The sequence below is a fragment of the Sinocyclocheilus grahami genome, unplaced genomic scaffold (genome assembly GCF_001515645.1).
Source record: "Sinocyclocheilus grahami isolate Dianchi unplaced genomic scaffold, SAMN03320097.WGS_v1.1 scaffold1188.1, whole genome shotgun sequence".
NCBI lineage: Eukaryota > Metazoa > Chordata > Actinopteri > Cypriniformes > Cyprinidae > Sinocyclocheilus > Sinocyclocheilus grahami.
In genome coordinates this window covers 187140-209074 of record NW_015506367.1, presented here as the reverse complement: position 1 = coordinate 209074, position 21935 = coordinate 187140, and the positions used below count along the sequence as shown (strand labels likewise).

Genomic DNA, 21935 nt, shown 5'->3' with positions numbered 1-21935 from the left:
TCAACTTCTTGTTCTCATTTGGAGCGGGAACGTATAGCCTTGAGCACCATTCAGACCATGGTGCAAATGACCACTATCGCCCAGGTTTGCTCTTTAAAGACAAACTCAGTTTATCAACACAATATGTAGAATTTATGTATTTGAGCTCTGCTGCCAGAGATCACAACAGGGCAAAGTTATTAGGATACAAACTCTCCTTTTCTCGCTGAGGTCTCTTTGGTCTCACTGTATCACATAATAAGAACTATTCTGAAGAACCTGAGGGAGTCTTTTGTATCAGTCCAGTGAATACAGCTGTGGGTCAGGTGTTTAAAGGTGAGCAGAAGAATGTATTTCCAGAAACATGGGACGATTTCTGTGGAAAGTGCAAGTGTCCTTACATTATATTGTGATTGCACCATGGGGTTTTTATTTTCTCAAATTTTCTCATTTTCTCTATATGTGCAGGGGGAAAACATATGAATCGTATGTTATTGAGTTTAAATGTGCGTGTTTGTGTGTGCAGGATCATCTCATGGGTTCCTCTGCTGCAGAGATCATACATGACGAAGCTTTACTCAGTCACCGGATCCGGGATGAAAGTTGCCCTTTGGCTGTGTGACAGACAGGAAGAAAGGGAGGCTCACGCTAGTGTGAAGGTATAGTGAATTAAAGGAACAATACAGGTCAAATTAAAGGCTTTTACTGCAGGGAGTCACTGATATGCACACACAAACCTGTTTAGGGATATCCGGAGTGCGTAGATTCATGGACAATGCGTCAGTACATACAAGAAAAATATAATTTACAGAATCAGTAATAAAGATGGACTGATATGTTGGCCAGGCGGATTAATCAGACATTATTATTTGGCCATTTTGAGATTATCACCCACTGGTAGAAATGATTAAATTATATTTTAATTCAAATTATTATGAAATTGTTATGATTTATTGACAGTCATGTCAATATATAATTGCATTTTAAGTGAAAAAAGTAATAATTTAAGAATGTATGTGTATGGCTCCTTCACTGTGGTTAAATTGTATTATTTACACTACTGTTCAAAAGCTCAGGATCAGCAAGAAATGAACATCAAGTTTTTACAGAAATCAGCAAGTCTGCATTAAATAGATCGAAAGAAACAGTAAAACCACTTATGTTACAAAATAATGCTTCTTTTGAACTTTCCATTCAATACATCTCAAAAATGTATCACTTTTTGAAAATGTAAACAGCACAACTGTTATTAACATAACATTTATGATGAACCAAAATCAGCATATTAGAAGGATTTCTGAAATGTCGTGTGACACTGAAAACTTCAGCAATGATGCTTAAAATTCTGTTTTGCCATCACAGGAATAAATTACATTTCAAAACTTATTATATTAAAAAAATATCTTAAAGGGGTCATATGATGCGATTTCAATTTTTCCTTTATTTTTGGAGTGTTACAAGCTCTTGGTGCATAAAGAAGATCTTTAAAGTTGCAAAGACTAAAGTCTCAAATCCAAAGAGATATTCTTTATAAAAGTTAAGAATCAACCACGCCTACCTAAAACGGCTCTACGTGTCTACTTCACGATGTGGGAAGATTTGCATAACAAAAAGAAAAGAAGGCGCAACTTTTATTCTCTCTGTTGCCGCCACCGCCATGTTGCCGCCACCGCCATGTATATCACAACGAAACGTGTGTTTCGTTGTGAAAGCGAAACTACTTTGTTTGGCCTTCCAAGAGAGGACACAACTAGAAATCAGTGGTTAAGTTGTATTTACAACACTGTTCCAGAACAGTTCAACCCAAATATTCAGATGTGTGTAGCGCATTTTATGGAGGACGAGGACTGTTTCCTCTGAGAGTAGCCTACAATGCCGGTGTCTGTTTCTATAAAGTGGGGCAATTCCAACTTTACAAGGACAGTCTGGCTCTTCTGACTCACAGACTGTAAGTACGTTTTCATATTTAAAAAATTTGCCACTGATGATTCAAGTTTTGAGCAGTGTAGAATAGCGCTTGTTGTTTGTAATTTCTCCAATCACAAATGCAGACATGGTTTTATGTTTACGCAGTGCAATACGCAACACAACGTGTAAAAAGACAGTATAAGTCATTATTATCAGTAATTATGTCCCCACTGAATGCTACAAATGCCTCATTTATAATGGGTTTTACTGGTTTTGTCTCGTCGCGCCAGGACACGGCATCACAGTATGGTAAGGGGCGTAACATTTCCGTCACACGCTTGAGGTATTCGGCCAATCACAACGCACTGGATAGCTAGCCAATCAGAGCACACCTCACTTTTCAGAACAATGAGCTTTGTAAAAATCAACGCGTTTCAGAAAGGTGGGGCATAGAGGAGAAACAATAATGTTCATTATGTGGAAAATAATGTGTTTTTTTACCTTAAACCGCATAAACACGTTGCATTACACCAAATACACAAAATAATGTTCTTTTTAGCAACGTCATATGATCCCTTTAAAATAGAAAACCATTTGTTTTCAATTGTAAAATATTTCGCAATATTACTGTTTTTACTGAATTGCTGATCAAATAAATGCAGCCTTGGTGAACATAAAAGACTTTCAAACTATAAAATGGTACTTTATATACAGTAATCAGCAGTATTTGATCTCATCTCTATGTTGATCACCAGTTTGAGTACTTTTGTTAATCTAATCTGTATTAACATTTAGAGAATGTTTTTAGAGAGGCGTGTTGACAGTGACTTAATGTATAGTACGTTGAGAAATGTGGTCTGACTGAACGCAGTTTTGTGTCAATGGCTCAAGTCCTGGCTGTTTGGCTTGTATTAATGCCTATGGCGTGTCAGTCTAGTGGCCATGCTGATAGCTAATGGCCTAATCCATATCACATTACAAACAGGATGAATAAATGCTGTCTCACAGTAGGATTATCATGGGATTATTATGGGATCAGTGGTATCTCTGATCTGTGAGACACTCTTCTCTCTTCAAGTACCCTCCCTGAGGTACATCATATTGCATCAGATACACATCGACTCGAGAGACTTCAATCAGGTCACCTGCAGATAGAACATTTCCATTGCTGTCGTAATTGAAACCGGTGATTGTGATTCATGGCGTATTACAGTCTGTCAAAGACATGTTCGAAGCCATTACATTTCAAGTGAGTTTGAGGGTTTATAAAAACAAATACACATTGTGAGACTTCATAAAGACAATCCAGCACTTTAAATTTGTCAAACCTGTCAACACAGGTGGAATTGTATAAAACAGTGGCTCTCTTGGTTGCATTTTCTCGTTATTGCCTTCCTGAAAGGTTTCATCGGTTTCATCAGAGGCAGGTTAACGTGAGATGGTTGATGTTTGACTTCAGTAATCGCTGAAGGCCACTTGGTGCTGTGCAGATCCATAGATCCTAAACCAACCAGAACATGATCCCTGGAACCCTCCTACTCTCATGTTGGATTGGTTTACAGATGATTGACATCTTTTGGCAGGCTCCCAAAATCCGAGGAATTCTGGGATGCTTTGGCTAGTGACTTGTCACACATCCCAGGTATATGTGATGTTTTAATTTGTTAGTGCCAACGTTTAGTATCACCTGTCGATGTGGAGTCGCTGTCTGCTCAGCTGGTTTGCCAAACACAATAATTTGCAAGTAGCAAAGTAGCTTTTAATGTGCACTTTACTGTACAACAGATACGATCTGTAAATAAAGACTTTTATTGCATTTCACTTCAAATAATATTATCAACATTTGCTTTTCTAAATGTAACCCACTCCATTTTGTAACGATTTTGAATGTAGCAGTTTATACAGTGAAAGAAAAGTGAGCTGGTTCAAGCATTCCTCACTGGTTGATATTCATAAAAAAAAACTTGCAGAAACTATAGGAGCACACACACACTCACCCACAGATTCATGATCTATTTTAAGGTTACAAGGTTCAAGGGCCTCTCCACTCAAAAGGGGGCACTGTTACTGCATTACAGATTACAGAGTATTATCAGGGAGCTTTCTGAATTACAAATTAACATCACTACTATAAACATTCATGTAATAAAATGGTTTCTAATATCAGGCCAATCACTTCAGCTATTGAAATATGATTCCACAGTAGCCATTAAGTACATTTTGTTAACAAAATGAGAACGGCTGGTCCCATCCTCCTAGTTTTAGACCGTTATCATTTTAGTCATGCTGAGAATTAAAAACGAAAAGAGGAATAGTTAATTTAGCACTTCTCAGGTAACAGCTATGCACTATGATAGTCTACAAAAAGACTTAATGGAAAAAAACCATTGCTTTAGAATACTTGAATTCAATGTTCAGCTTCATTTTCAAACTGGAAGATCAGACAGTTCTGAAAACAATGATCTGAAAGAATAAAAAGTGTATAATGAAAGTAGGCTTTAATGTGTACAGTGATGAACTACACTTGATTGCTTAAAAATGCTTGAAAAAATGCTTCCTTTTAAATGATGATAATCACATTTTAATTTACAGTATTCAAAATAGATTATTTCATAAATTGAAAATAAATTCATACTTTTATTCAGCAATGACATTAAATTTATCAAAAGTGACAATAGATATTTGTTACTTATTTATTTTGGAACTAAATATTCATCAAAAATAGATAGATGGATAGATAGATAATCCATCCACCTCACAGGTGTGGCATATCAAGATGCTGATAAGACAGCATGATTATTGCACAGGTGTGCCTTAGGCTGGCCACAATAAAAGGCCACTCTAAAATGTGCAGTTTTATCACACAGCACAATGCCACAGATGTCGCAAGTTTTGAGGAAGCGTGCAATTGGCATGCTGACTGCAGCAATGTCCACCAGAGCTGTTGCCCGTGAACTGAATGTACATTTCTCTACCATAAGACATCTCCAAAGGTGTTTCAGAGAATTTGGCAGTACATCCAACCAGCCTCACAACCGCAGACCACGTGTAACCACTGTAGCGTCTGGACCACTCAAACACACAATATATATTTTGTTAGCTAGATTTAACAAATACTCTGTAACACCCCAGGAAGCCGAACAGGCCCCTGGTTCCATGGTAACCCTGACACCCGACCTCCTGGAATTTAGGTGAAGAAAATCGCTTCCTTGCCCATAGGGAAAATCCACAAGGGAAGGACTTTTCTTTGCTAATTAATTAATAGGAAAACCTTTCTTTGAATGAACACACATGATCCTTCAGGTCATTGGGTTTATTATTGTCATCGTGTATTTTGTCTTTGAAATTGTATACTGTTATGCAGGCTTATAATCGAAACACACTCCTGTCAGCTTCTTGTGGGTGAGCGGTTTGCTGATGTCAGCGTTGTGGATCGAGTGGCCCATGGTGGTGGTGGGGTTATGGTATGGGCAGGCGTATGTTATGGACAACGAACACCGGTGCATTTTATTGATGGCATTTTGAATGCACAGAGAGACCGGGACGAGATCCTGAGGCCCATTGTTGTGCCATTCATCCACGACCATCACCTCATGTTGCAGCATGATAATGCACGGCCCCATGTTGCAAGGATCTGTACACAATTCCTGGAAGCTAAAAACATCCCAGTTCTTGCATGGCCAGCATACTCACCGGACATGTCACCCATTGAGCATGTTTGGGATGCTCTGGATCAGCGTATACGACAGCGTGTTCCAGTTCCTGCCAATATCCAACAACTTCGCACAGCCATTGAAGAGGAGTGGACCAACATTCCACAGGCCACAATCAACAACCTGATCAACTCTATGCGAAGGAGATGTTGCATTGCGTGAGGCAAATGGTGGTCACACCAGATACTGACTGGTTTTCGGACCCCCCAATACAGTAAAACTGCACATTTTAGAGTGGCCTTTTATTGTGGCCAGCCTAAGGCACACCTGTGCAATAATCATGCTGTCTAATCAGCATCTTGATATGCCACACCTGTGAGGTGGATGGATTATCTCGGCAAAAGAGAAGTGCTCACTAACACAGATTTAGACAGATTTGTGAACAATATTTGAGAGAAATAGGCCTTTTGTGTACATAGAAAAAGTCTTAGATCTTTGAGTTCAGCTCATGAAAAATGGGGGCAAAAACAAAAGTGTTGCGTTTATAATTTTGTTCAGCGTAGAAAGAAAATAAAAAAAACATCACAGTTGAGTTCCCACAAAAATATTATGCAGTTCAACTGTTTTATGCAGCATTATCAAGCATTATGCAGCAAATCAGCATATTAGATTAATTTCTGAAGGATCGTGTGACACTGAAGACTGGAGTAATGATGCTGAAAATTCAGCTTTACATCACAGGAATAAATTACATTTTAAAATATATTAAAATAAGTTATTTTAAACTGTAATAATATTTCACAATATTACCGTTTTTACTACATTTTGATCAAATACATGCAGCATTGGTGAGCATAAGAGACTATTTTCAAAAACATTAAGAAATCTTACTGGCCCCAAACATTTGAATGATACATAGAGAGAGAGAGAGAGAGAGAGAGAGAGCAGATGGAAGGAAGGAATGAAGATGGTAGAGTAAAAAAGGAAGAAAAGCAGTAAGACAGAGAAAGAAGTTGCTTAGAAATTGGCATCGTAGCACCTTTTTTTTTTTTTTTTTGTCTCCTCCAGATGTTTTTTCCTCGCTAAGAGTAGAGTACCCTGGGTCGCTCACTCTCTACCTTACTGCATATTCCTGTTCACCTGACATTAGGCCCCGGCTCAGTCCGAAAAGCAGCCTGCACCCCGCTGGGTCCATTCCATTAGATACTCCCTACACACTTTGTCTGTCATACTAAAAGCCAAGCCTGGGGAGCAAGGAGAGGTTAAAAGGTACGAAATGAGCCTCAGCCGAATGAGCGAGTGGTTTAGGAAGCTGATTGCTCTGATCTGATTGGGCAGATGATTGAATTGTGGTATCTCTCATCTAACTCTACAGTATATGGTTAGATTGGATAATGAGGTTCAGGTCATTGTCTTTACTTTGAATGTACGTCATTATGAGTCCATTTAGTTATTTTCTATTGTTATGGAGGTAATTAGCCTCCCTCAGTGTACCTAACTGCTAGCAACTAAAGAAAAAAAAAACATTAATGTCTAAGACCTGCTTCTTTTTTTAGGTGAAAAATCAGTGTAGTGAAATTTTAAGCCTGCTTTCTTTATTAGACTACTGGACATTCACACCTAATAAAAGGACTTTTCAGATATTAAACATTTTAAAGGGGTCATAGGATGCTACATGCACTTTTACAAGTGGTTTGTGTGTACACAACCACCCTATAATGATAAAAATCCACCCAGTGTTTTTTTTTGTTTAATCTGGTTAAATGTTTTCCCCTTTCTCAAATCGAGCCAATCTTAGATGTGACGTCACACAGACAGGCCCCTCCCACAATAGTTTGATTGACAGTAGCGTTTCAGCACTGGACCGGTGTCTTACCTTAGACCCGCCCTGAGTGAGCTGTCATCAGTCCGCCATTGTTTCACCGCTGGAGCAGATGTAGACAAGAATGACTCCTAAGTGACTGAGGTGTTCTGTTGTTGGATGTAATAATGAACATAGCAGTCATCATTACATTTAAGACGCAGTGGATTACATTGTTTCTGAAGGGAATGCGCCCCGATCTACATAAATGCGTCTATGTTTGCGCGAATCATTCATGATCCAGCTTCACCTACAGAAGAAGTGAGTATGTTTTGTAATGAATCTTTGCAAATCGCCTTTCCTAATAATGTGCTAATTAGCAAGTTTCACAATGAATGCGGCTAAAGTAAACCGTCTCTCTGAGAGCAGCTAGGAAGAGAGGGGCGGGGTCAGCATAGCTCATTAGCATTTAAAGGAAAATGCAACAAAAACGGCTTGATCTGAAAAGAGCTGTTTTTGACAGGGTAAAAAAGGTGTTTTTTACACTACCATTGAGAAATTTTAACCAAACTGTTACAGACTTTTCATTAAGACCCTAAAGAATCATATCAACTTGTGGAAAATGGGCATATGACCCCTTTAAACAGACAGAAATCCTGATATGAGATGATGTTTATTTGAGTGTTTGTGATGAAAGAGCATAGAAAATCAATCAGTGTATATAGTAGTCATGATTAACATCTACTAAGTTCTTCAGAGTCCTTCTTCTGCTTCATGAACTGATGTCAAGGAAAAGACAGGAAGTACAGTAGGCTGAGAATGTTTTGTTTTTGAAAAATGGAGAACTGTATGTCGATTCTTTCAGCAACCAAAAGCAATTTCCTCTCGTAACATCAATACAGCAATACTTTTCTCTCAACAGCGCTTTTCAAAAGACCTTGTGGATTGTAAGATCCATTAAAAAGATACACTCAACTTGACTGCATCAGTGTTCTTAAAGTAACTTTAAAAATAAAACAGTAATATTGTGGAAAATTATTACAAATTAAAAGAGCTGTTTCTATTTGAATATGTTTTAAAAATTGATTTATTCCTGACTTTTTTCAGTGTCACATGATTTAAAACACATTTCTCCTTAAGTCAATGCCATTAATTTTCTTATCACAAACAGTACAGGACAATTTACATTGTGAAGATGGTAAACATGTCTAACCATAGCAATACTGATATTTGCCTAACTACAACATCCATCTTCACATTTGAGCGCAGTGGTTAGATTCCTCCACTCATGCAGTATACAGCACCTGGTGAATCACATGGGTGACAAGAGAGGTCAGGGTCGGCTGTAGACAGAGGATTTTGTGTGGAGATGAAGGTGACTGTGACTGTCTCTCACACAAAGACAAATACCGCTTCATATGAAATGGTTTCGCAGCCAGCCAAACTTCCTGAATCCTCTTCTATGGAGAGATGCCAAACCACAGAAGAGAGAATAAGGGAAGCCAAGAAGAAGAGAAAGAAAGAGCTGAAAGAGAAAGATAGAGACAGGTGAGGAGTGAAGAGAGACAGAGACTGTGTTTGGGTCTCTAAATTGTGTTATTCTGAAGTTGCACTTTCAAAGCTCACATAGTTTAATAAAGTTCAGTTATAATTAATCTAGACATGAATTTTGTCTGATTTTTTTTTATACTTACATCACTTAAGAAAAGCTCTCTCTCTCTCTATCTCTATGTGTGTGTGTGTGTGTGTGTGTGTGCTTGAGATCTCTTCTGAACATTTAGAAATGTGGGATCACTAAAAGTCAAGGTGAAAGCTAAACTATCCATTTGCACTGTAATCTAATTGCTGGATAGAAGAAACGATACAGATATTAATATGATCTCATTTGTGATGCTGCTGTGTAAACACAGTGTGTGACAAAAAAAAAAAGAATAAAAAGAACATATCAACTCTTCTAAAGAAAATCATAGGCTTAATGTTTCTGTCTGGATCCAGAGTTTTTAACCAGAGGCTCCCTTCAACTTCTCCAGGGGGTCTGTGAAGAACATTATCTTTAAAACATGCAGAATTTTCTAAGAAATCAATAGGAGTTTAACATTTTAGGAACATTTAACTTTCATAATAGAGGGTTTCTGAGAAAATCTGGCTGATAGACTGAAGACAGTAAAAAATGCTGTTCTGTATGGATTTGCTGTAGGTGATAAGGTATATTTTGATGCATTAGAGCTGACCAGTAAATTAATAAACAAGTAGAGAACAACCAACAGGCTGTAAAAGTCTTTTCAACTGTATAGATATTTAAATAAGATGAATATGAATAGCCTATTAGTGTCTGAACATTAAAAGTCAAGAATATAAAATAAAAATAATAAGCCGAAGTTTGAGAAATCTTCCACCGCCTGAAACACATGTTGATTACCGAGAACGGAGGGCAGGCGCACGCAGCGTTCAATTAGTCAACCAATTAGCACTGGTCCGAGCGCAGCGGGTGCGCGGCTCTGTGTGACCGACAGCGACAGGTCTCGTCGAGCAGCCGTTACAGCGCTAGCGTCCGTAGCAAGCTTGATTTCTAGGGCTCCGGTGGGCAGTCAGGATGTTATTATCGAGGTCTGGAGTCAGCGGCTTAAAGTGGCGACCGTGATTTAGATTCGAGACGCACGCAGCGCGGCGGTGCGGTGAGCGCGAGATGAACGCCATTTATAACGTGCGACAAATGTGGACTCTCGCGCACGCAGGGTGGGTCAATACCGCGTGACTTCTGAGAACAAAAGCACGCGTCAAAATCTGCATTTAAAACACGTCAAAGTTAATTAGTCGTGATCTCTCATAAATTCATCGACTTATGTTATTTCTGTAAGCTAATAAAATCCCATAGGTGGGTCTTATAAAACATGTCACATACAGTCTTAAAAATAAAGGTTCTTTATTTGCATCTGTGGTTTCACGAAGAACCGCTAACACCAATGGAACGTTTCAGTTACACAAAATGTCCTTATAATGAAAAAAAGGTTCTTTGGATGTTTATTTAAATGTTTTAAAATGGTTCTTTTAAGAACTGGTCACTGAAAGGTTCTTTGGAGAACCACAAATGGTTCTTCTATGACACTGCGAACAAGTTTTCAAAAAGGTTCCAAAAGGACGTTTTGGCAGTGATGCAGTGAAGACCCATTTTTTGGTTCCCCCCTAAACCTTTTAGTGAATAGTTCTTAAAAGAACATTTTTTTCTTAGTGTGACGATTTCATAATCTGAAGAAACCTTTTCCACTAAAAATAACCTTTTTTTTTTTTGCAATGGAGAGGTTCCATTAAAGGTTCTTTATGGACAACCATCGATGCTAAAAAAGAAAGTTAAAATATTCCACATCAAATACTGAAAACAAATTAAGACTATTGGTGCAATAAAGATTATTTTAATGACAATTAATTATATTTAATTTTTAGTTCTATTTAATAAGCTACAGTAAAACACATTACAAAATTGTCTTAAAATACTTAAATAAATACTAAAACAAACAGTAGCAAAATAAACGGCTTTAAAACGTGTGTGCACACACTACTTTCAGAGTGCATTACTTTTTCTCCAACATGGCAGCTGACTCAATGGGAAAACAAAGGTCAGAACTTTTAGTCAAAATGTCACTCATTTCGTCCCTTGCCACTTAGTGGCCTGTTTGGCAGGAGGGGGCTTGGCCTGCTCCCGGTCACTGGGGGCAACGGAATAATGAATCACCACGGCAGCGAGGCTCTGCTCTGCCTGAAAGCATGGAGGCAGCCGGAGCAGCGCGGCGGGACGCTATTGTGGCTCGGCCTGCACTATAGGCAAACCAAGCAGGCAGGAGGTCTGGAAATAGTTACAGTCAAATAGAGGCATACTGATCAAGAATACAAGAGGTCTGCTATCCCCACGGGCTAGAAGAGGGTTTTCTTTTGCTTTCCTCATCCCTCCCTCCCTCGGCCCCCTGATCAGATAAAACATACTGTAACAGCACTTAGTTTTTGGCAAATTGCCGATTGTTGCAAATTTTAGGGATGTCAGTCATTGTATTGAGGCGTAAGCTTGCCATTATACTGAGGCAGGTGACTGCTAGTGTATGGACGTATATTAGTATTGCAGTAGTTCTGGTGTGGTGAAACAGTCAGTGGAGCAGTGACAATGACAGGGGAGTTGGGTTGTGCCAGCTCAGTGCTCTTTCTGCCCCAGGTGAGGGCAGACTGATCAGATGATTATTTCTGAAGGGGTAAACAACGTCTGAAATAGAGCCGCCGCAATTACCTGAGTTTAGAGGAAGAGCTGAATAAAGGGCGCAGTCTGCGGTCCTCCACCTCGCCTCAGACTCCATTACCTGTTCTCTTTCAGACAGCATAATAAGAGCAGAGTAACCCTAACCAGACCCTCGGTAGGTAAATCTGGTTGTCTGTCAAGTTCATTGTGTCAAGCAGCACAGATATAGTTCCACTAGTCTGAAACAAGACCCCAGGTTTGGGGTTTAAAGAATCAAAGAGCTTCCAGATTGAGACTTGACCCCAGATCAGGGATAAACTGTCACTTGTATGTGTGTGTGTGTGTGTGTGTGTGACCCTTTAAAGTTTCATGATTGCAAAGTCAGTGCCATGCATGTAGAACATTATTTACATTGTAAATGTATTTGGAATAACTATGATTTTTAATGTTTTTGAAAAGACATCTCTTAAGCTTTTCAAGGGTGGGTGCATTTACAGTAATGAAGTAATACAGTAATATTGTGAAATATTTACATCCAGTCTTCAGTGTCATATGATTCTTCAGAAATCATCCTAATATGCTGATTTGGTGCTCAATTGTTATCACTTATTATTGGTGCTCAAATATTAACAATGGTTATTTTATCATCACTGTTGAAAAATGTTTTTACTGCTTCATATTTTTTGTAGAAAGGGTGACATTCTTTGATGAACACAAAGTTCAAAAGAACAGCATTTATTTGAAATATAAATATTTTGTAGCATTATAAATGCATTTACTGTGTCTTTTATTCAATTTATTGTGTCCTTGCTGAATAAAAGTATTATTATTATGAACTTTTTAATGACTTCAAACTTGTGTATCATGATTTCCACAAAGGTGGAATGCGATGCTAAAGACTGGATTAACTGCTGCTGAAAATGTAGTTTAGCCATCACAGGAATAATCCAATTTCAAGATATATTCAAATTGAAAATGATTCTTTTAAATTGTAAAAATATTTCACAATATTACTTTTTCCACTACATTTTTGATTAAATAAATGCAGCCTTGGAGAGAATAGGAGACTTCTTTCAAAACCATAAAAAATGGTTATTATTACACACTTTTAACCAGTAGTGTTTATTATTTATTTTTTATATTTTCTTCTGATGCTTCTCTCAAGGTTGGAAACATTGAAGGTGGACCTCAGGGATAAATGCTATTTATTTGTATTATTCCTAGGTCATCCACACTCTTTTAACACTCTTCCCTTTTTCTCTCCTCCATTTGCCTTTGTTGTCTAATTTTTTTGATGGTCTTGAAAAGTCATCAAGTTTCCCTCATCTGCTCCAGTTCTGCTTAATCCCCACCCAAACCGTTTTAGCAATGCTTACCAATTGGATGCAAAAACAACAATTTATACATTTAAAACATCATATTTCATCAGTTCAATCGGTATTTTTAGAGTATTTTACAATATGAATGTTGGTTCATTTTAGTTAGGTCTTGAACATTTTTCACTGCTTAAACATTATAGCGAGAAGAACTATAGCAGCATCTAGATTTAACTAGCACATCCTCTTTTATTTTCCTTAAATTATGCTTAATATCATGAGTTTGTATTGAACAGTTAATTCACTAAATATTACTAATTTGGCATGAATCTGTTTTTTTATCCAAAAATCTGGATCAACTTGCAGGTTTGAATCTACAACCATTTAGTTAGCAGAACTTTAACCATTAGGCTACATCATATCAGTTTAGATTAATTTCACTTTGCACAATATTGGCAGTGTGTTTGTGTGTGTGTCTTGTTCTCAATAACATGCATGTGGTTAAGTAAATCCAAGCTGAGGATTTACATATACTGTAGAAACCCATGAAAAATTCAAGAAACATGCACACAACTACACCCACACAAATACTCACGGGCGTAATGCCCATTGGCCACAGTGGGGGGTGTGCCACCCTAAACTCCATCCCAACCAAGAAAGCATCAAATGGCACTACACAAGAGGAAGACTTTGATTTCATCTCATGATTAAGAGGTTATTATGTGCTAATGAACTGCCCCACAGGGCAACAGAATGTTCTGGCTGTTTTTTTGTACCCTCACCCGCTGACACTTCATGGGAAGCATCACAGAATTACACGCTAGGCATCATAAATTGGGCTAATTTAAAGCCTTTTATTTTTTGGCAGCTCTGACCAACCAAAGCCAAGAGCCAGAAGAGGTGAGGTTTTACCCACTGGCCAACAGCAAATTCCAGTCAATTGCAAATGGTGGAAGGGTGATAGAGAAATAGAGTGAGAGAGAGAGAGAGAGCATTTAAATAATAATAATAAAATAAAATAAAAAATGGTGAATGGAAAACTTACAAATATAACTTTAGGTTGCCCTTTGGTCAGCACTAAAGAAAAATGCTGACATCCTTTAATTGCATATTGTGTGAACAAAATTACTTGATTTTATGCCCTAACCCTTACAAAAATAAAAAATGAATGAATTCAGGACAAAAATATATAAAATACTTATTGTTTCCTGTTTCCATTTTACAACATGGAAGTAAGCTATTTTGTGTGAATATGTGTATCTATAGCACGATTTATACGCCGAAACTGACTTTGGCGTGCATAAGATACACACGTGTTTGACGTGCATACAATACGCAGTTTTTGCGTGCATATAATACGCACCTATACCCCAGACCCCTAAGCCTACCAATTGCGTATCATATGCACGTCAGAGTCCGTTTCTTAGTATACATAGTACGCCCAATAGAAACAGAAAATCGTGCTATTGAAACGCGGTTAGTACATTTAAAAATAAGTGGAAGCATGACACCGGAAGCCGCGCACATTCAAGTTACCAATGGCCCCGCCCGCTCTCTTGTTGAAAATAAGGTGGACACTGATAGGTGGAAAGAGTTGAGACAGGGGCTCCCTGTCCTAAATCACCGTTTGAGCTGGCATTTGAAATATGTATATTCTGGTCACTCTGTATCATATTCTGCTGCTAGACTAAAAACATATTAGTAGCCTAGCAGACCAATGCGGTAAAGTAAAACCTGGTGTAAGAAATTGTTTGTTGGATGTTTGACACATTTGTAAGCCACACCTTTCAGCATGTTGGATTTCAGCACCTGGACAGCTCCAGGCGCGCACTTACTGATTATTGGTCGGTATGACATTGTAAAGTTTCGTGCTGCTTTAACCTTTTGCACTTTTCACATTTATGTATATTTAAATCTTTCCACTTTCTTAAGCTCAACTGTTTCAGATGCCTGTTTAGTTGAGACTTTTAGGCTTCTGCACGCGAATGCAAAATAGTATCCTGGGTAACTACAGAGATGCAGCTGCGCGCGGAAAGCTGTGAAATCCAAAGAACAATTGAGAGCACTGTTCGCCATCTTCTCGCCTTCTCCGGGCTATTTGCATAGTCCGTTCTGGTTGACTGGCTGCCATAGACCGTCCGGGAGACCTCTTTTGTCCGTTAATCAGCAAGTGACAGTAGGGTGACAACTCTAGGTGACGGATCTCCCTTTGAGGAACGTGATGAGGAGACGTCGAGAGATTCCAATGATATAGTGATCGCTCTCGGTTTGAGTTCTGAAAACGTTTTAAAATCAATCGATATTTAAACCCACACGCACATAATTGTGGACATAAGTGGCATTCTTAAGGATAGCAGTACAACACTGCTGTCAGCTCTTGAAAAGTTGGGTTGATGCAAAATAATAAGCCTACTAAAGACGTGAGGCTATTTAGACCTTGGCTTGCGGTTTTAAAAAATCCATATTTTGAGCTAAGGATGTCTGAGATAATAAAAAAAATATATTTATTAAATCTAGTTATTAAACACGTATAACAAGTTCTAAAAATTTTATCTTTCTCAAACTCTCCAAACATATATTTCAAGGTCAAATATTTTTGAGTCACGAATAACCAAAAGTTTATCAAATAGGACTATTTATTTATTTCTAAAACAAAATGTATTTTTATTTCAAGATTTACAGCCTTTTAATGAGATTTTTATCATCAACAATCTCAGGAAATCTATTCCTTAAAAAATAATTAGCCTACCTTTAAACTTCATTCGGATGTGTATTCAAATCATTTTCAAACCGAGGTTGAACTGAATATTCCTAATTTCATATAACGCTAACAAAGCAGCTCAAAGACTGTCAAATTCAATGCTACAATGCTCTTTCTCCAGTAGTCTATTAAAAGTCTCACAATAAGAGAGAGAGAAAGAAGTTCATTTGAGAAATGGTAAATATTTAGTACTTGAGCGCCTCAGATGGACTACATATCAAAGTCTTATTGGGTGAGGCTGTTTTGGGTGTTCACAACTTTCAGCTTCGTCCGCGAATGTTCCAACCAGGAACTTACCCTCTCGTGCACCTGCATCGCCTCTCATTGCCTTCAGGAATTCGCTGATGCTTGTAATCAGCTTTGTAAGGCCAATGAGTGCACGGATGAGCGACACTTCCCAACGGCACAGTGAGTCGCGCAGGCCCGCTGAATGACAGTCAGCGTGGGGCGCCGTTCCAAAGCCGCCACGCTGCCAAATTCCAACAGAGTCTCTCACAATCACTTTGCACAGGCGGACACTGGTAACAGGGGAAAGTAAGAGTGTGTGCATGCGGGAAAAGAGACCGAGAGAAAGAGCTAACTCGCTAACTACAAATGGCTGGGCTTCCCAAATGCGCTGAGCAGAATTTTAGTCAGACTCAGTAGCCCACTTAATCTCTACTGCACGCTTCCTATACGAGCATCGTAGAACGTAAATGCGTTCGTAAATTTACTAGAGCCTCGGACCACTCGTAACCCCATTACGTACTTAAAGGGATCCTTCTCCTTGCGTTCAATTTGTCAGAAACAAAGACACATTTAATAAATAATGCATTTAGCAAATTTTTCAGTCATTACAAACTGCAAAGCCAGTTTACACTGTACGAGTTGGTTAAAACAGCTTTTACAAACCCATAGGCTATATGACAAACGAAAGTATGTAGACCGGCTTAATAGGCTAAATTGGGATAGGCCTATATTACACAACAAAGGAAATTTGAGTGAGAGTGTGTTAAATGTCATCATCATCTTTCTCCCCGATGTCAGGTTTAGATCATGACAATCTCATCTTGTATATTTTTGAAGGAACTTCCAAATGATCTATGAATGCACATGCACGAAGAATGTATGGACACATTTAGTACGGCGTAAGGAAAAATGATCTTAAAAAGCAGCACTTGCAACTATTCACATAGAGTAAACAGCCCATTGCTTTGACAAACACGAAGATGTTGTGATAAAGCAGACGAAAAAGAATACATTTTTGTTTCTGGTTATCTAAACGTGAGAGAAGAATGCTTAAAAGAAAGCTGTGACCTAAAATCTAATATTTTGTGGAACGTGTTAGCACAGTTTTCAGGTTTTATTCAGTAAGCATGTAACCACGTCTGAAACGACTGTAGTGCATAACGTCTCGTGCCTCTTGGAGGGATTGTGGATTAGGGGAAAAAACCGCGAGACTGTTAAACATGTCAACGTGTAATTGCACGATAAGGCACGCGCAAGGAATTTATTGGCCCAGTTGCTTTTACTATTCCCCGCTAATCTGGCGCCGCACATTCGTCCTCTGCAATCTGTCTCCGTAATCTTCCGTAGCAGAACGGCAACCAGCTTTCTTTCTGAGGAGGCAAGAAAATATGCAGGGCTATGATAAACCCGATGCTAATTAGGAACATTTAGGACAGTGAATGCAAAGGATCGCCGGTTTTACAAATGACAAAATACAAGCCCATTTAGACAATTTCACTTTAGAACATGGTGGTGTAAATGTGATAAAGGTCTGTCGGGCTGTTATAGATTTATCGGTGAGATTTACGGTTGTATTCTTTTTCTTCTGCCAGGAAACGGTGGAGGTGAATAGGGTGAGGTTTGCCACTCTGCTGGACGGGTGCCCGTGTTGGGCTCACTCTTTTTGTTTCTGAATGCAAATCCGCGTTGCTATGAACAGCAATGTTGTGTATTGCCCTATCCTTGTGATGCGAGAATATGGCTTAGTGTATAAAAATAGCATTTATTTATTTGCATAGGGGAAAATGGGAATAAAAAGTATGTCGCCTTAACCGTAATTTAAGCAGCTAAACACAAGCAAATATTGCGCAAATAGGCAAATAAAATAAGCGAGTTTCGTTATTTGTTCATAAACGAACCTGTTTTTGTTCAAAACATTCATGTGAAACTTCATCGACATTCTCACGGTCGTCTGCTAAGTAAAAAAAAAAGGGGGAACAAAAACGAGGTTCAAAGACCTCCCTGAATCCTGCTACTTGTTGCGAGAAAGCTCCCGCGTCACGTCACTCTTCCGGTGGGTGTCATTGTAATAATAATGAGACTTGTCTGACCCGGGGGTTCAGCTTTTAGGGTCGTTTAATCCTCCTCTCTCCCTGACACAAAACACTCTCTGCCACGCACTCTGCATTCATCTTAATCCCACTGACACCCCACGGAGGATACGAGCAACATTTGCTTGACGGCCCACCAGTGATTCAATTATAAGAAACTTAGGCTGTCAATCTTAGTAAAAAAAATAAAATAAGCCAGAAGGCGAAAAAATAGAATTCTACTTAAACTGCATACCAAAAGTGGAAATAAACTAACATTTTTAATTCCATTCATGGGTTTAGAACGCAATTATTACATATCCGGTAAATATAGTCCTGAGTGGCTCGCGGGTTACCCAGGCGGATTTAATTGAAGTGGAGCGACGAGGTTCAAAGACCTCCCTGAATCCTGCTACTTGTTGCGGTCATGTCACTCTTCCGGTGGGTGTCATTGTAATACGAATGAAACTTGTCGCTGACCCGGGGGTTCAGCTCTTAGGGTTGTTTAATCCTCCTTTCTCCCTGGCACAAAACACTCTCTGCCACGCACTCTGCATTCATCTTAATCCCACTGACACCCCACGGAGGATACGAGCAACATTTGCTTGACGGCCCACCAGTGATTCAATTATAAGAAACTTAGGCTGTCAATCTTAGTAAAAAAAATAAAATAAGCCAGAAGGCGAAAAAATAGAATTCTACTTAAACTGCATACCAAAAGTGGAAATAAACTAACATTTTTAATTCCATTCATGGGTTTAGAACGCAATTATTACATATCCGGTAAATATAGTCCTGAGTGGCTCGCGGGTTACCCAGGCGGATTTAATTGAAGTGGAGCGGATTTAAAGCATATGTCTGCACAATCCGGGGCTCACGGGGAAAAAACAGGGGTTGGTCCATTGGACAATGAATAATGTAGTTCGCTCTCTATTTGCTGTTCGTCGTTTTTCATTGGACACTCTTTATTTTGAGAGGTCTTGAACTTTGACCTCCATCATATGCAAGACACAGCAACAACGTCACGGAAGGCTTCCTAAATTAAGAAAAATACAGAAGGTTTCATTACTGTAAAATAGCTTTGTCAGCTATACCGCGATTAAAGCAGCTGATCAGGATTAACAAAAATAGTGGCATCAAATAAATAGTAATTATCCAGCGATCTGAAGTAGTTTCATTTAGACAGACACAACCACGAGCTTCAAGCCTGAGTGGAGAGCTCTTAAGTGTCTTATTTAAAGAGACCATCACTCAAATAAAATGTATTATACATTAGGCTTTCTACCCGATTACTGTAAATGTTCCTTCATTTTTTTTTTAAACCTTAAATGTCTAATCTAAATAATTTGCTAGAGTAAATGTTATTGCAATGTAATAATGGGAAATTCTTTGAAAATAAAAACGCGATTTATAATAATGATAATAATAACAATATATCCGTAAAGTGTCTTATAACATTTCAGTTTTCTTTTAAACTCAACTGATAGGATTTTCAGCAGATCTGACATAGATATTCTAGTTTCTATATTGGTCATATTTTTATATTTTATTTCTGACTGCCTACATGCTAAAATACGTATTTATATTTACACCTCTAAAATGTAAATAATCATCTGCTCAAAATGTGTCCTATTTAAAAATGTGTTCTTGCACACTGCTCTGTCCCAATATATTTAAATAAAAAAGGTTACATTTGATCAAATAGACTGCAACTATGCCCGGTTTCGTTGTTTATACCGACATATAAACGTTTTCCCATTGGAACATTAACTCTGTTTCCACCTGCTTAATCGCGAGTCCCATGGGATAAAAAGCAAAACAACACAGCAAACTAACTTTCCAGAATCAGAGCAAAAGCAGTGAAATTTATTCTTTTCACATCAACACAAAACGTTTTCCTTTTATCCTTGCAAATCCGAATTATATTTACAAATGTGTATCAATCTTTCTCTGTAATATATTCACAATGTACAAGGAAAAATACAACAAACGAATAAGGAATATATCAAATACAGTAACTCACGTATTGACAAATCAAAGTGGGATCGAGAAAAAATCTTGGAAAACTTTAAAAACGTTGTCATTTAACTATATTTTACACTGAAGCACCCACTCTTTTAATGTTTTAAACAGTCTCTCTCACTCGCTTTTTCTCTCTCTTTCTCTCTCTCTCTCTCTCACACACACACACACACACACACAAAAAAGAATTAATCCCTCGCAAATGTGTAAAGCTCACGCATATTGTGTAATTTCGGACAAATTATTCAGACAACATCCCTTCAGTTTATGTATAATATTTAAATAATATCACCTTCAAAATTTACAAGAACAGACATTCTGTACAAAAAGAAAGGTAGTTATGCTCTAAAAGAGGTAAATATTTGGTTATTTGAGTCTGAATACGAAATCTGTTCATATGTGTGTCAGTGGAACGGTTCCGTTTACGCTCGTCGCGGAACTTTGATAGTGCTGCGGTACAGCGTGAAGTCTGCTCTGAACTGACGGGTCCCCTGCCTCCGCCGCCGGTAAATACATGCTTATCATCTCTCGCAAGTCTCCGGGACAAGGGGCTCGAGAGTGAGCTGTAACGGGAGGACTTACGCTCGGCTCCAATTTCACCAGCGAGCCCAGCGTGCCGATGGCCCCAGATGAAGCCACGCTGGAGTTTTGGTGTTGCGCGTAGGATATTCCCCCATAGCCTGACGGCGAAGCGCTCATGTAGCTCTGAGAGTTTGAGATGGGGCTGTACTGGAGAGCCGTCATTTCGTAGCGGTGCATAGGCTGGGGATTGTGTGGATGGTGGTGGTGGCCGTGGTGGTGATGGGCTCCGGTGCCTGGGTGCTGGCTGTAGGCGAGCTGAGCCTCCTGCATCATCGCGGCTGCAGCCGCGGCCGAGTACGCGCCGTTGGTCCAGCCGTTCATGTGCGCGTAACTCGCCGCGGTACCGCCGCCGTGACCCACCGGACTCTCCAACCTGTGGCCGACCCCCACCGCACCCATTCCCAGACCCACGCCGCCTCCGCCACCGGATCCGGCGAGCAGGCCACCCGCCAAAGAGTACTTGTCCTTCTTGAGCAGCGTCTTGGTCTTCCTCCGGGGTCGGTACTTGTAATCCGGATGCTCCTTCATGTGCATGGCGCGCAGTCTTTTCGCCTCGTCAATGAAGGGTCGCTTTTCCGCCTCGGACATGACTTTCCACTCCGCTCCGAGGCGCTTGCTGATCTCCGAGTTGTGCATCTTTGGGTTCTCCTGAGCCATTTTTCTGCGCTGACCCCGAGACCACACCATAAACGCGTTCATGGGTCTCTTGACGCGGTCTTGGTTAACTTTGCTGCCGCCGTTGGGTCCCGTGTGGCCCGTGTTTGTGTTTGTCTGGGGTCCCGGGGAATGCAAGTCCGTTTCCATCATCATGCTATACATTCACCTGGCTTTAACTAACTCGGCTCACACACAGAAACATTCACGCGTCCCCGTTCCCTGGCAGGCACACACGTGCAGAACCTCTTAATAACAAAAGAGGCCACTGGAACAGGATCGGTACAATCCAGACAGAGGACAGAGAGTAACTTTGCGGCTGCTCGTCTCCCTTTGTTTTATTCTAACTTGCTCTCGGGGTGATTTTCACATCCAGTGCAGAACTGTCTTTGAGCTACTTTCGGCGGTGGGCTTGAAAAGTTAGTGGGAGAGCGGCCATGTGATGCGCGTTGACAGGGAATAAATGAGTGAGAGAGAGCCAATGGCGTTCGAGGACGGGGAAATTTTGCATATGGCTCGCGGTCAGGTGACGCAGCGCGCTCGCCACAGGCGCAGCTGAAGGGTCTTTCTGCGGCGCGCGGAAGGTAAACAGTTGGCTACAAACCACTGCTGACAAATGTTATTTGGGGTAAATGATCTCCAAATGATAATTTTCGCTGGAATATACAATAAATCAGTGATTCTCCCCCCCCCCCCCCCCCCTCTTTTTCCCCTTTTTTAACCCCGGGGCCCGAAATTTC

The 21935-nt window shown here is 39.6% G+C and overlaps 1 protein-coding gene across 1 annotated transcript; it reads right to left on the bottom strand.

Annotated features, from left to right (window-relative positions):
- Positions 1-20094: 20094 nt before the first annotated feature.
- On the bottom strand, positions 20095-21685 carry LOC107567792 (transcription factor Sox-1b-like). Its single transcript, XM_016253550.1, has one exon. It carries the CDS (start codon positions 21358-21360, stop codon positions 20353-20355), a length of 1008 nt encoding a protein of 335 aa, XP_016109036.1. The 5' UTR covers positions 21361-21685; the 3' UTR covers positions 20095-20352.
- Between the last annotated feature and the right edge of the window lie 250 nt (positions 21686-21935).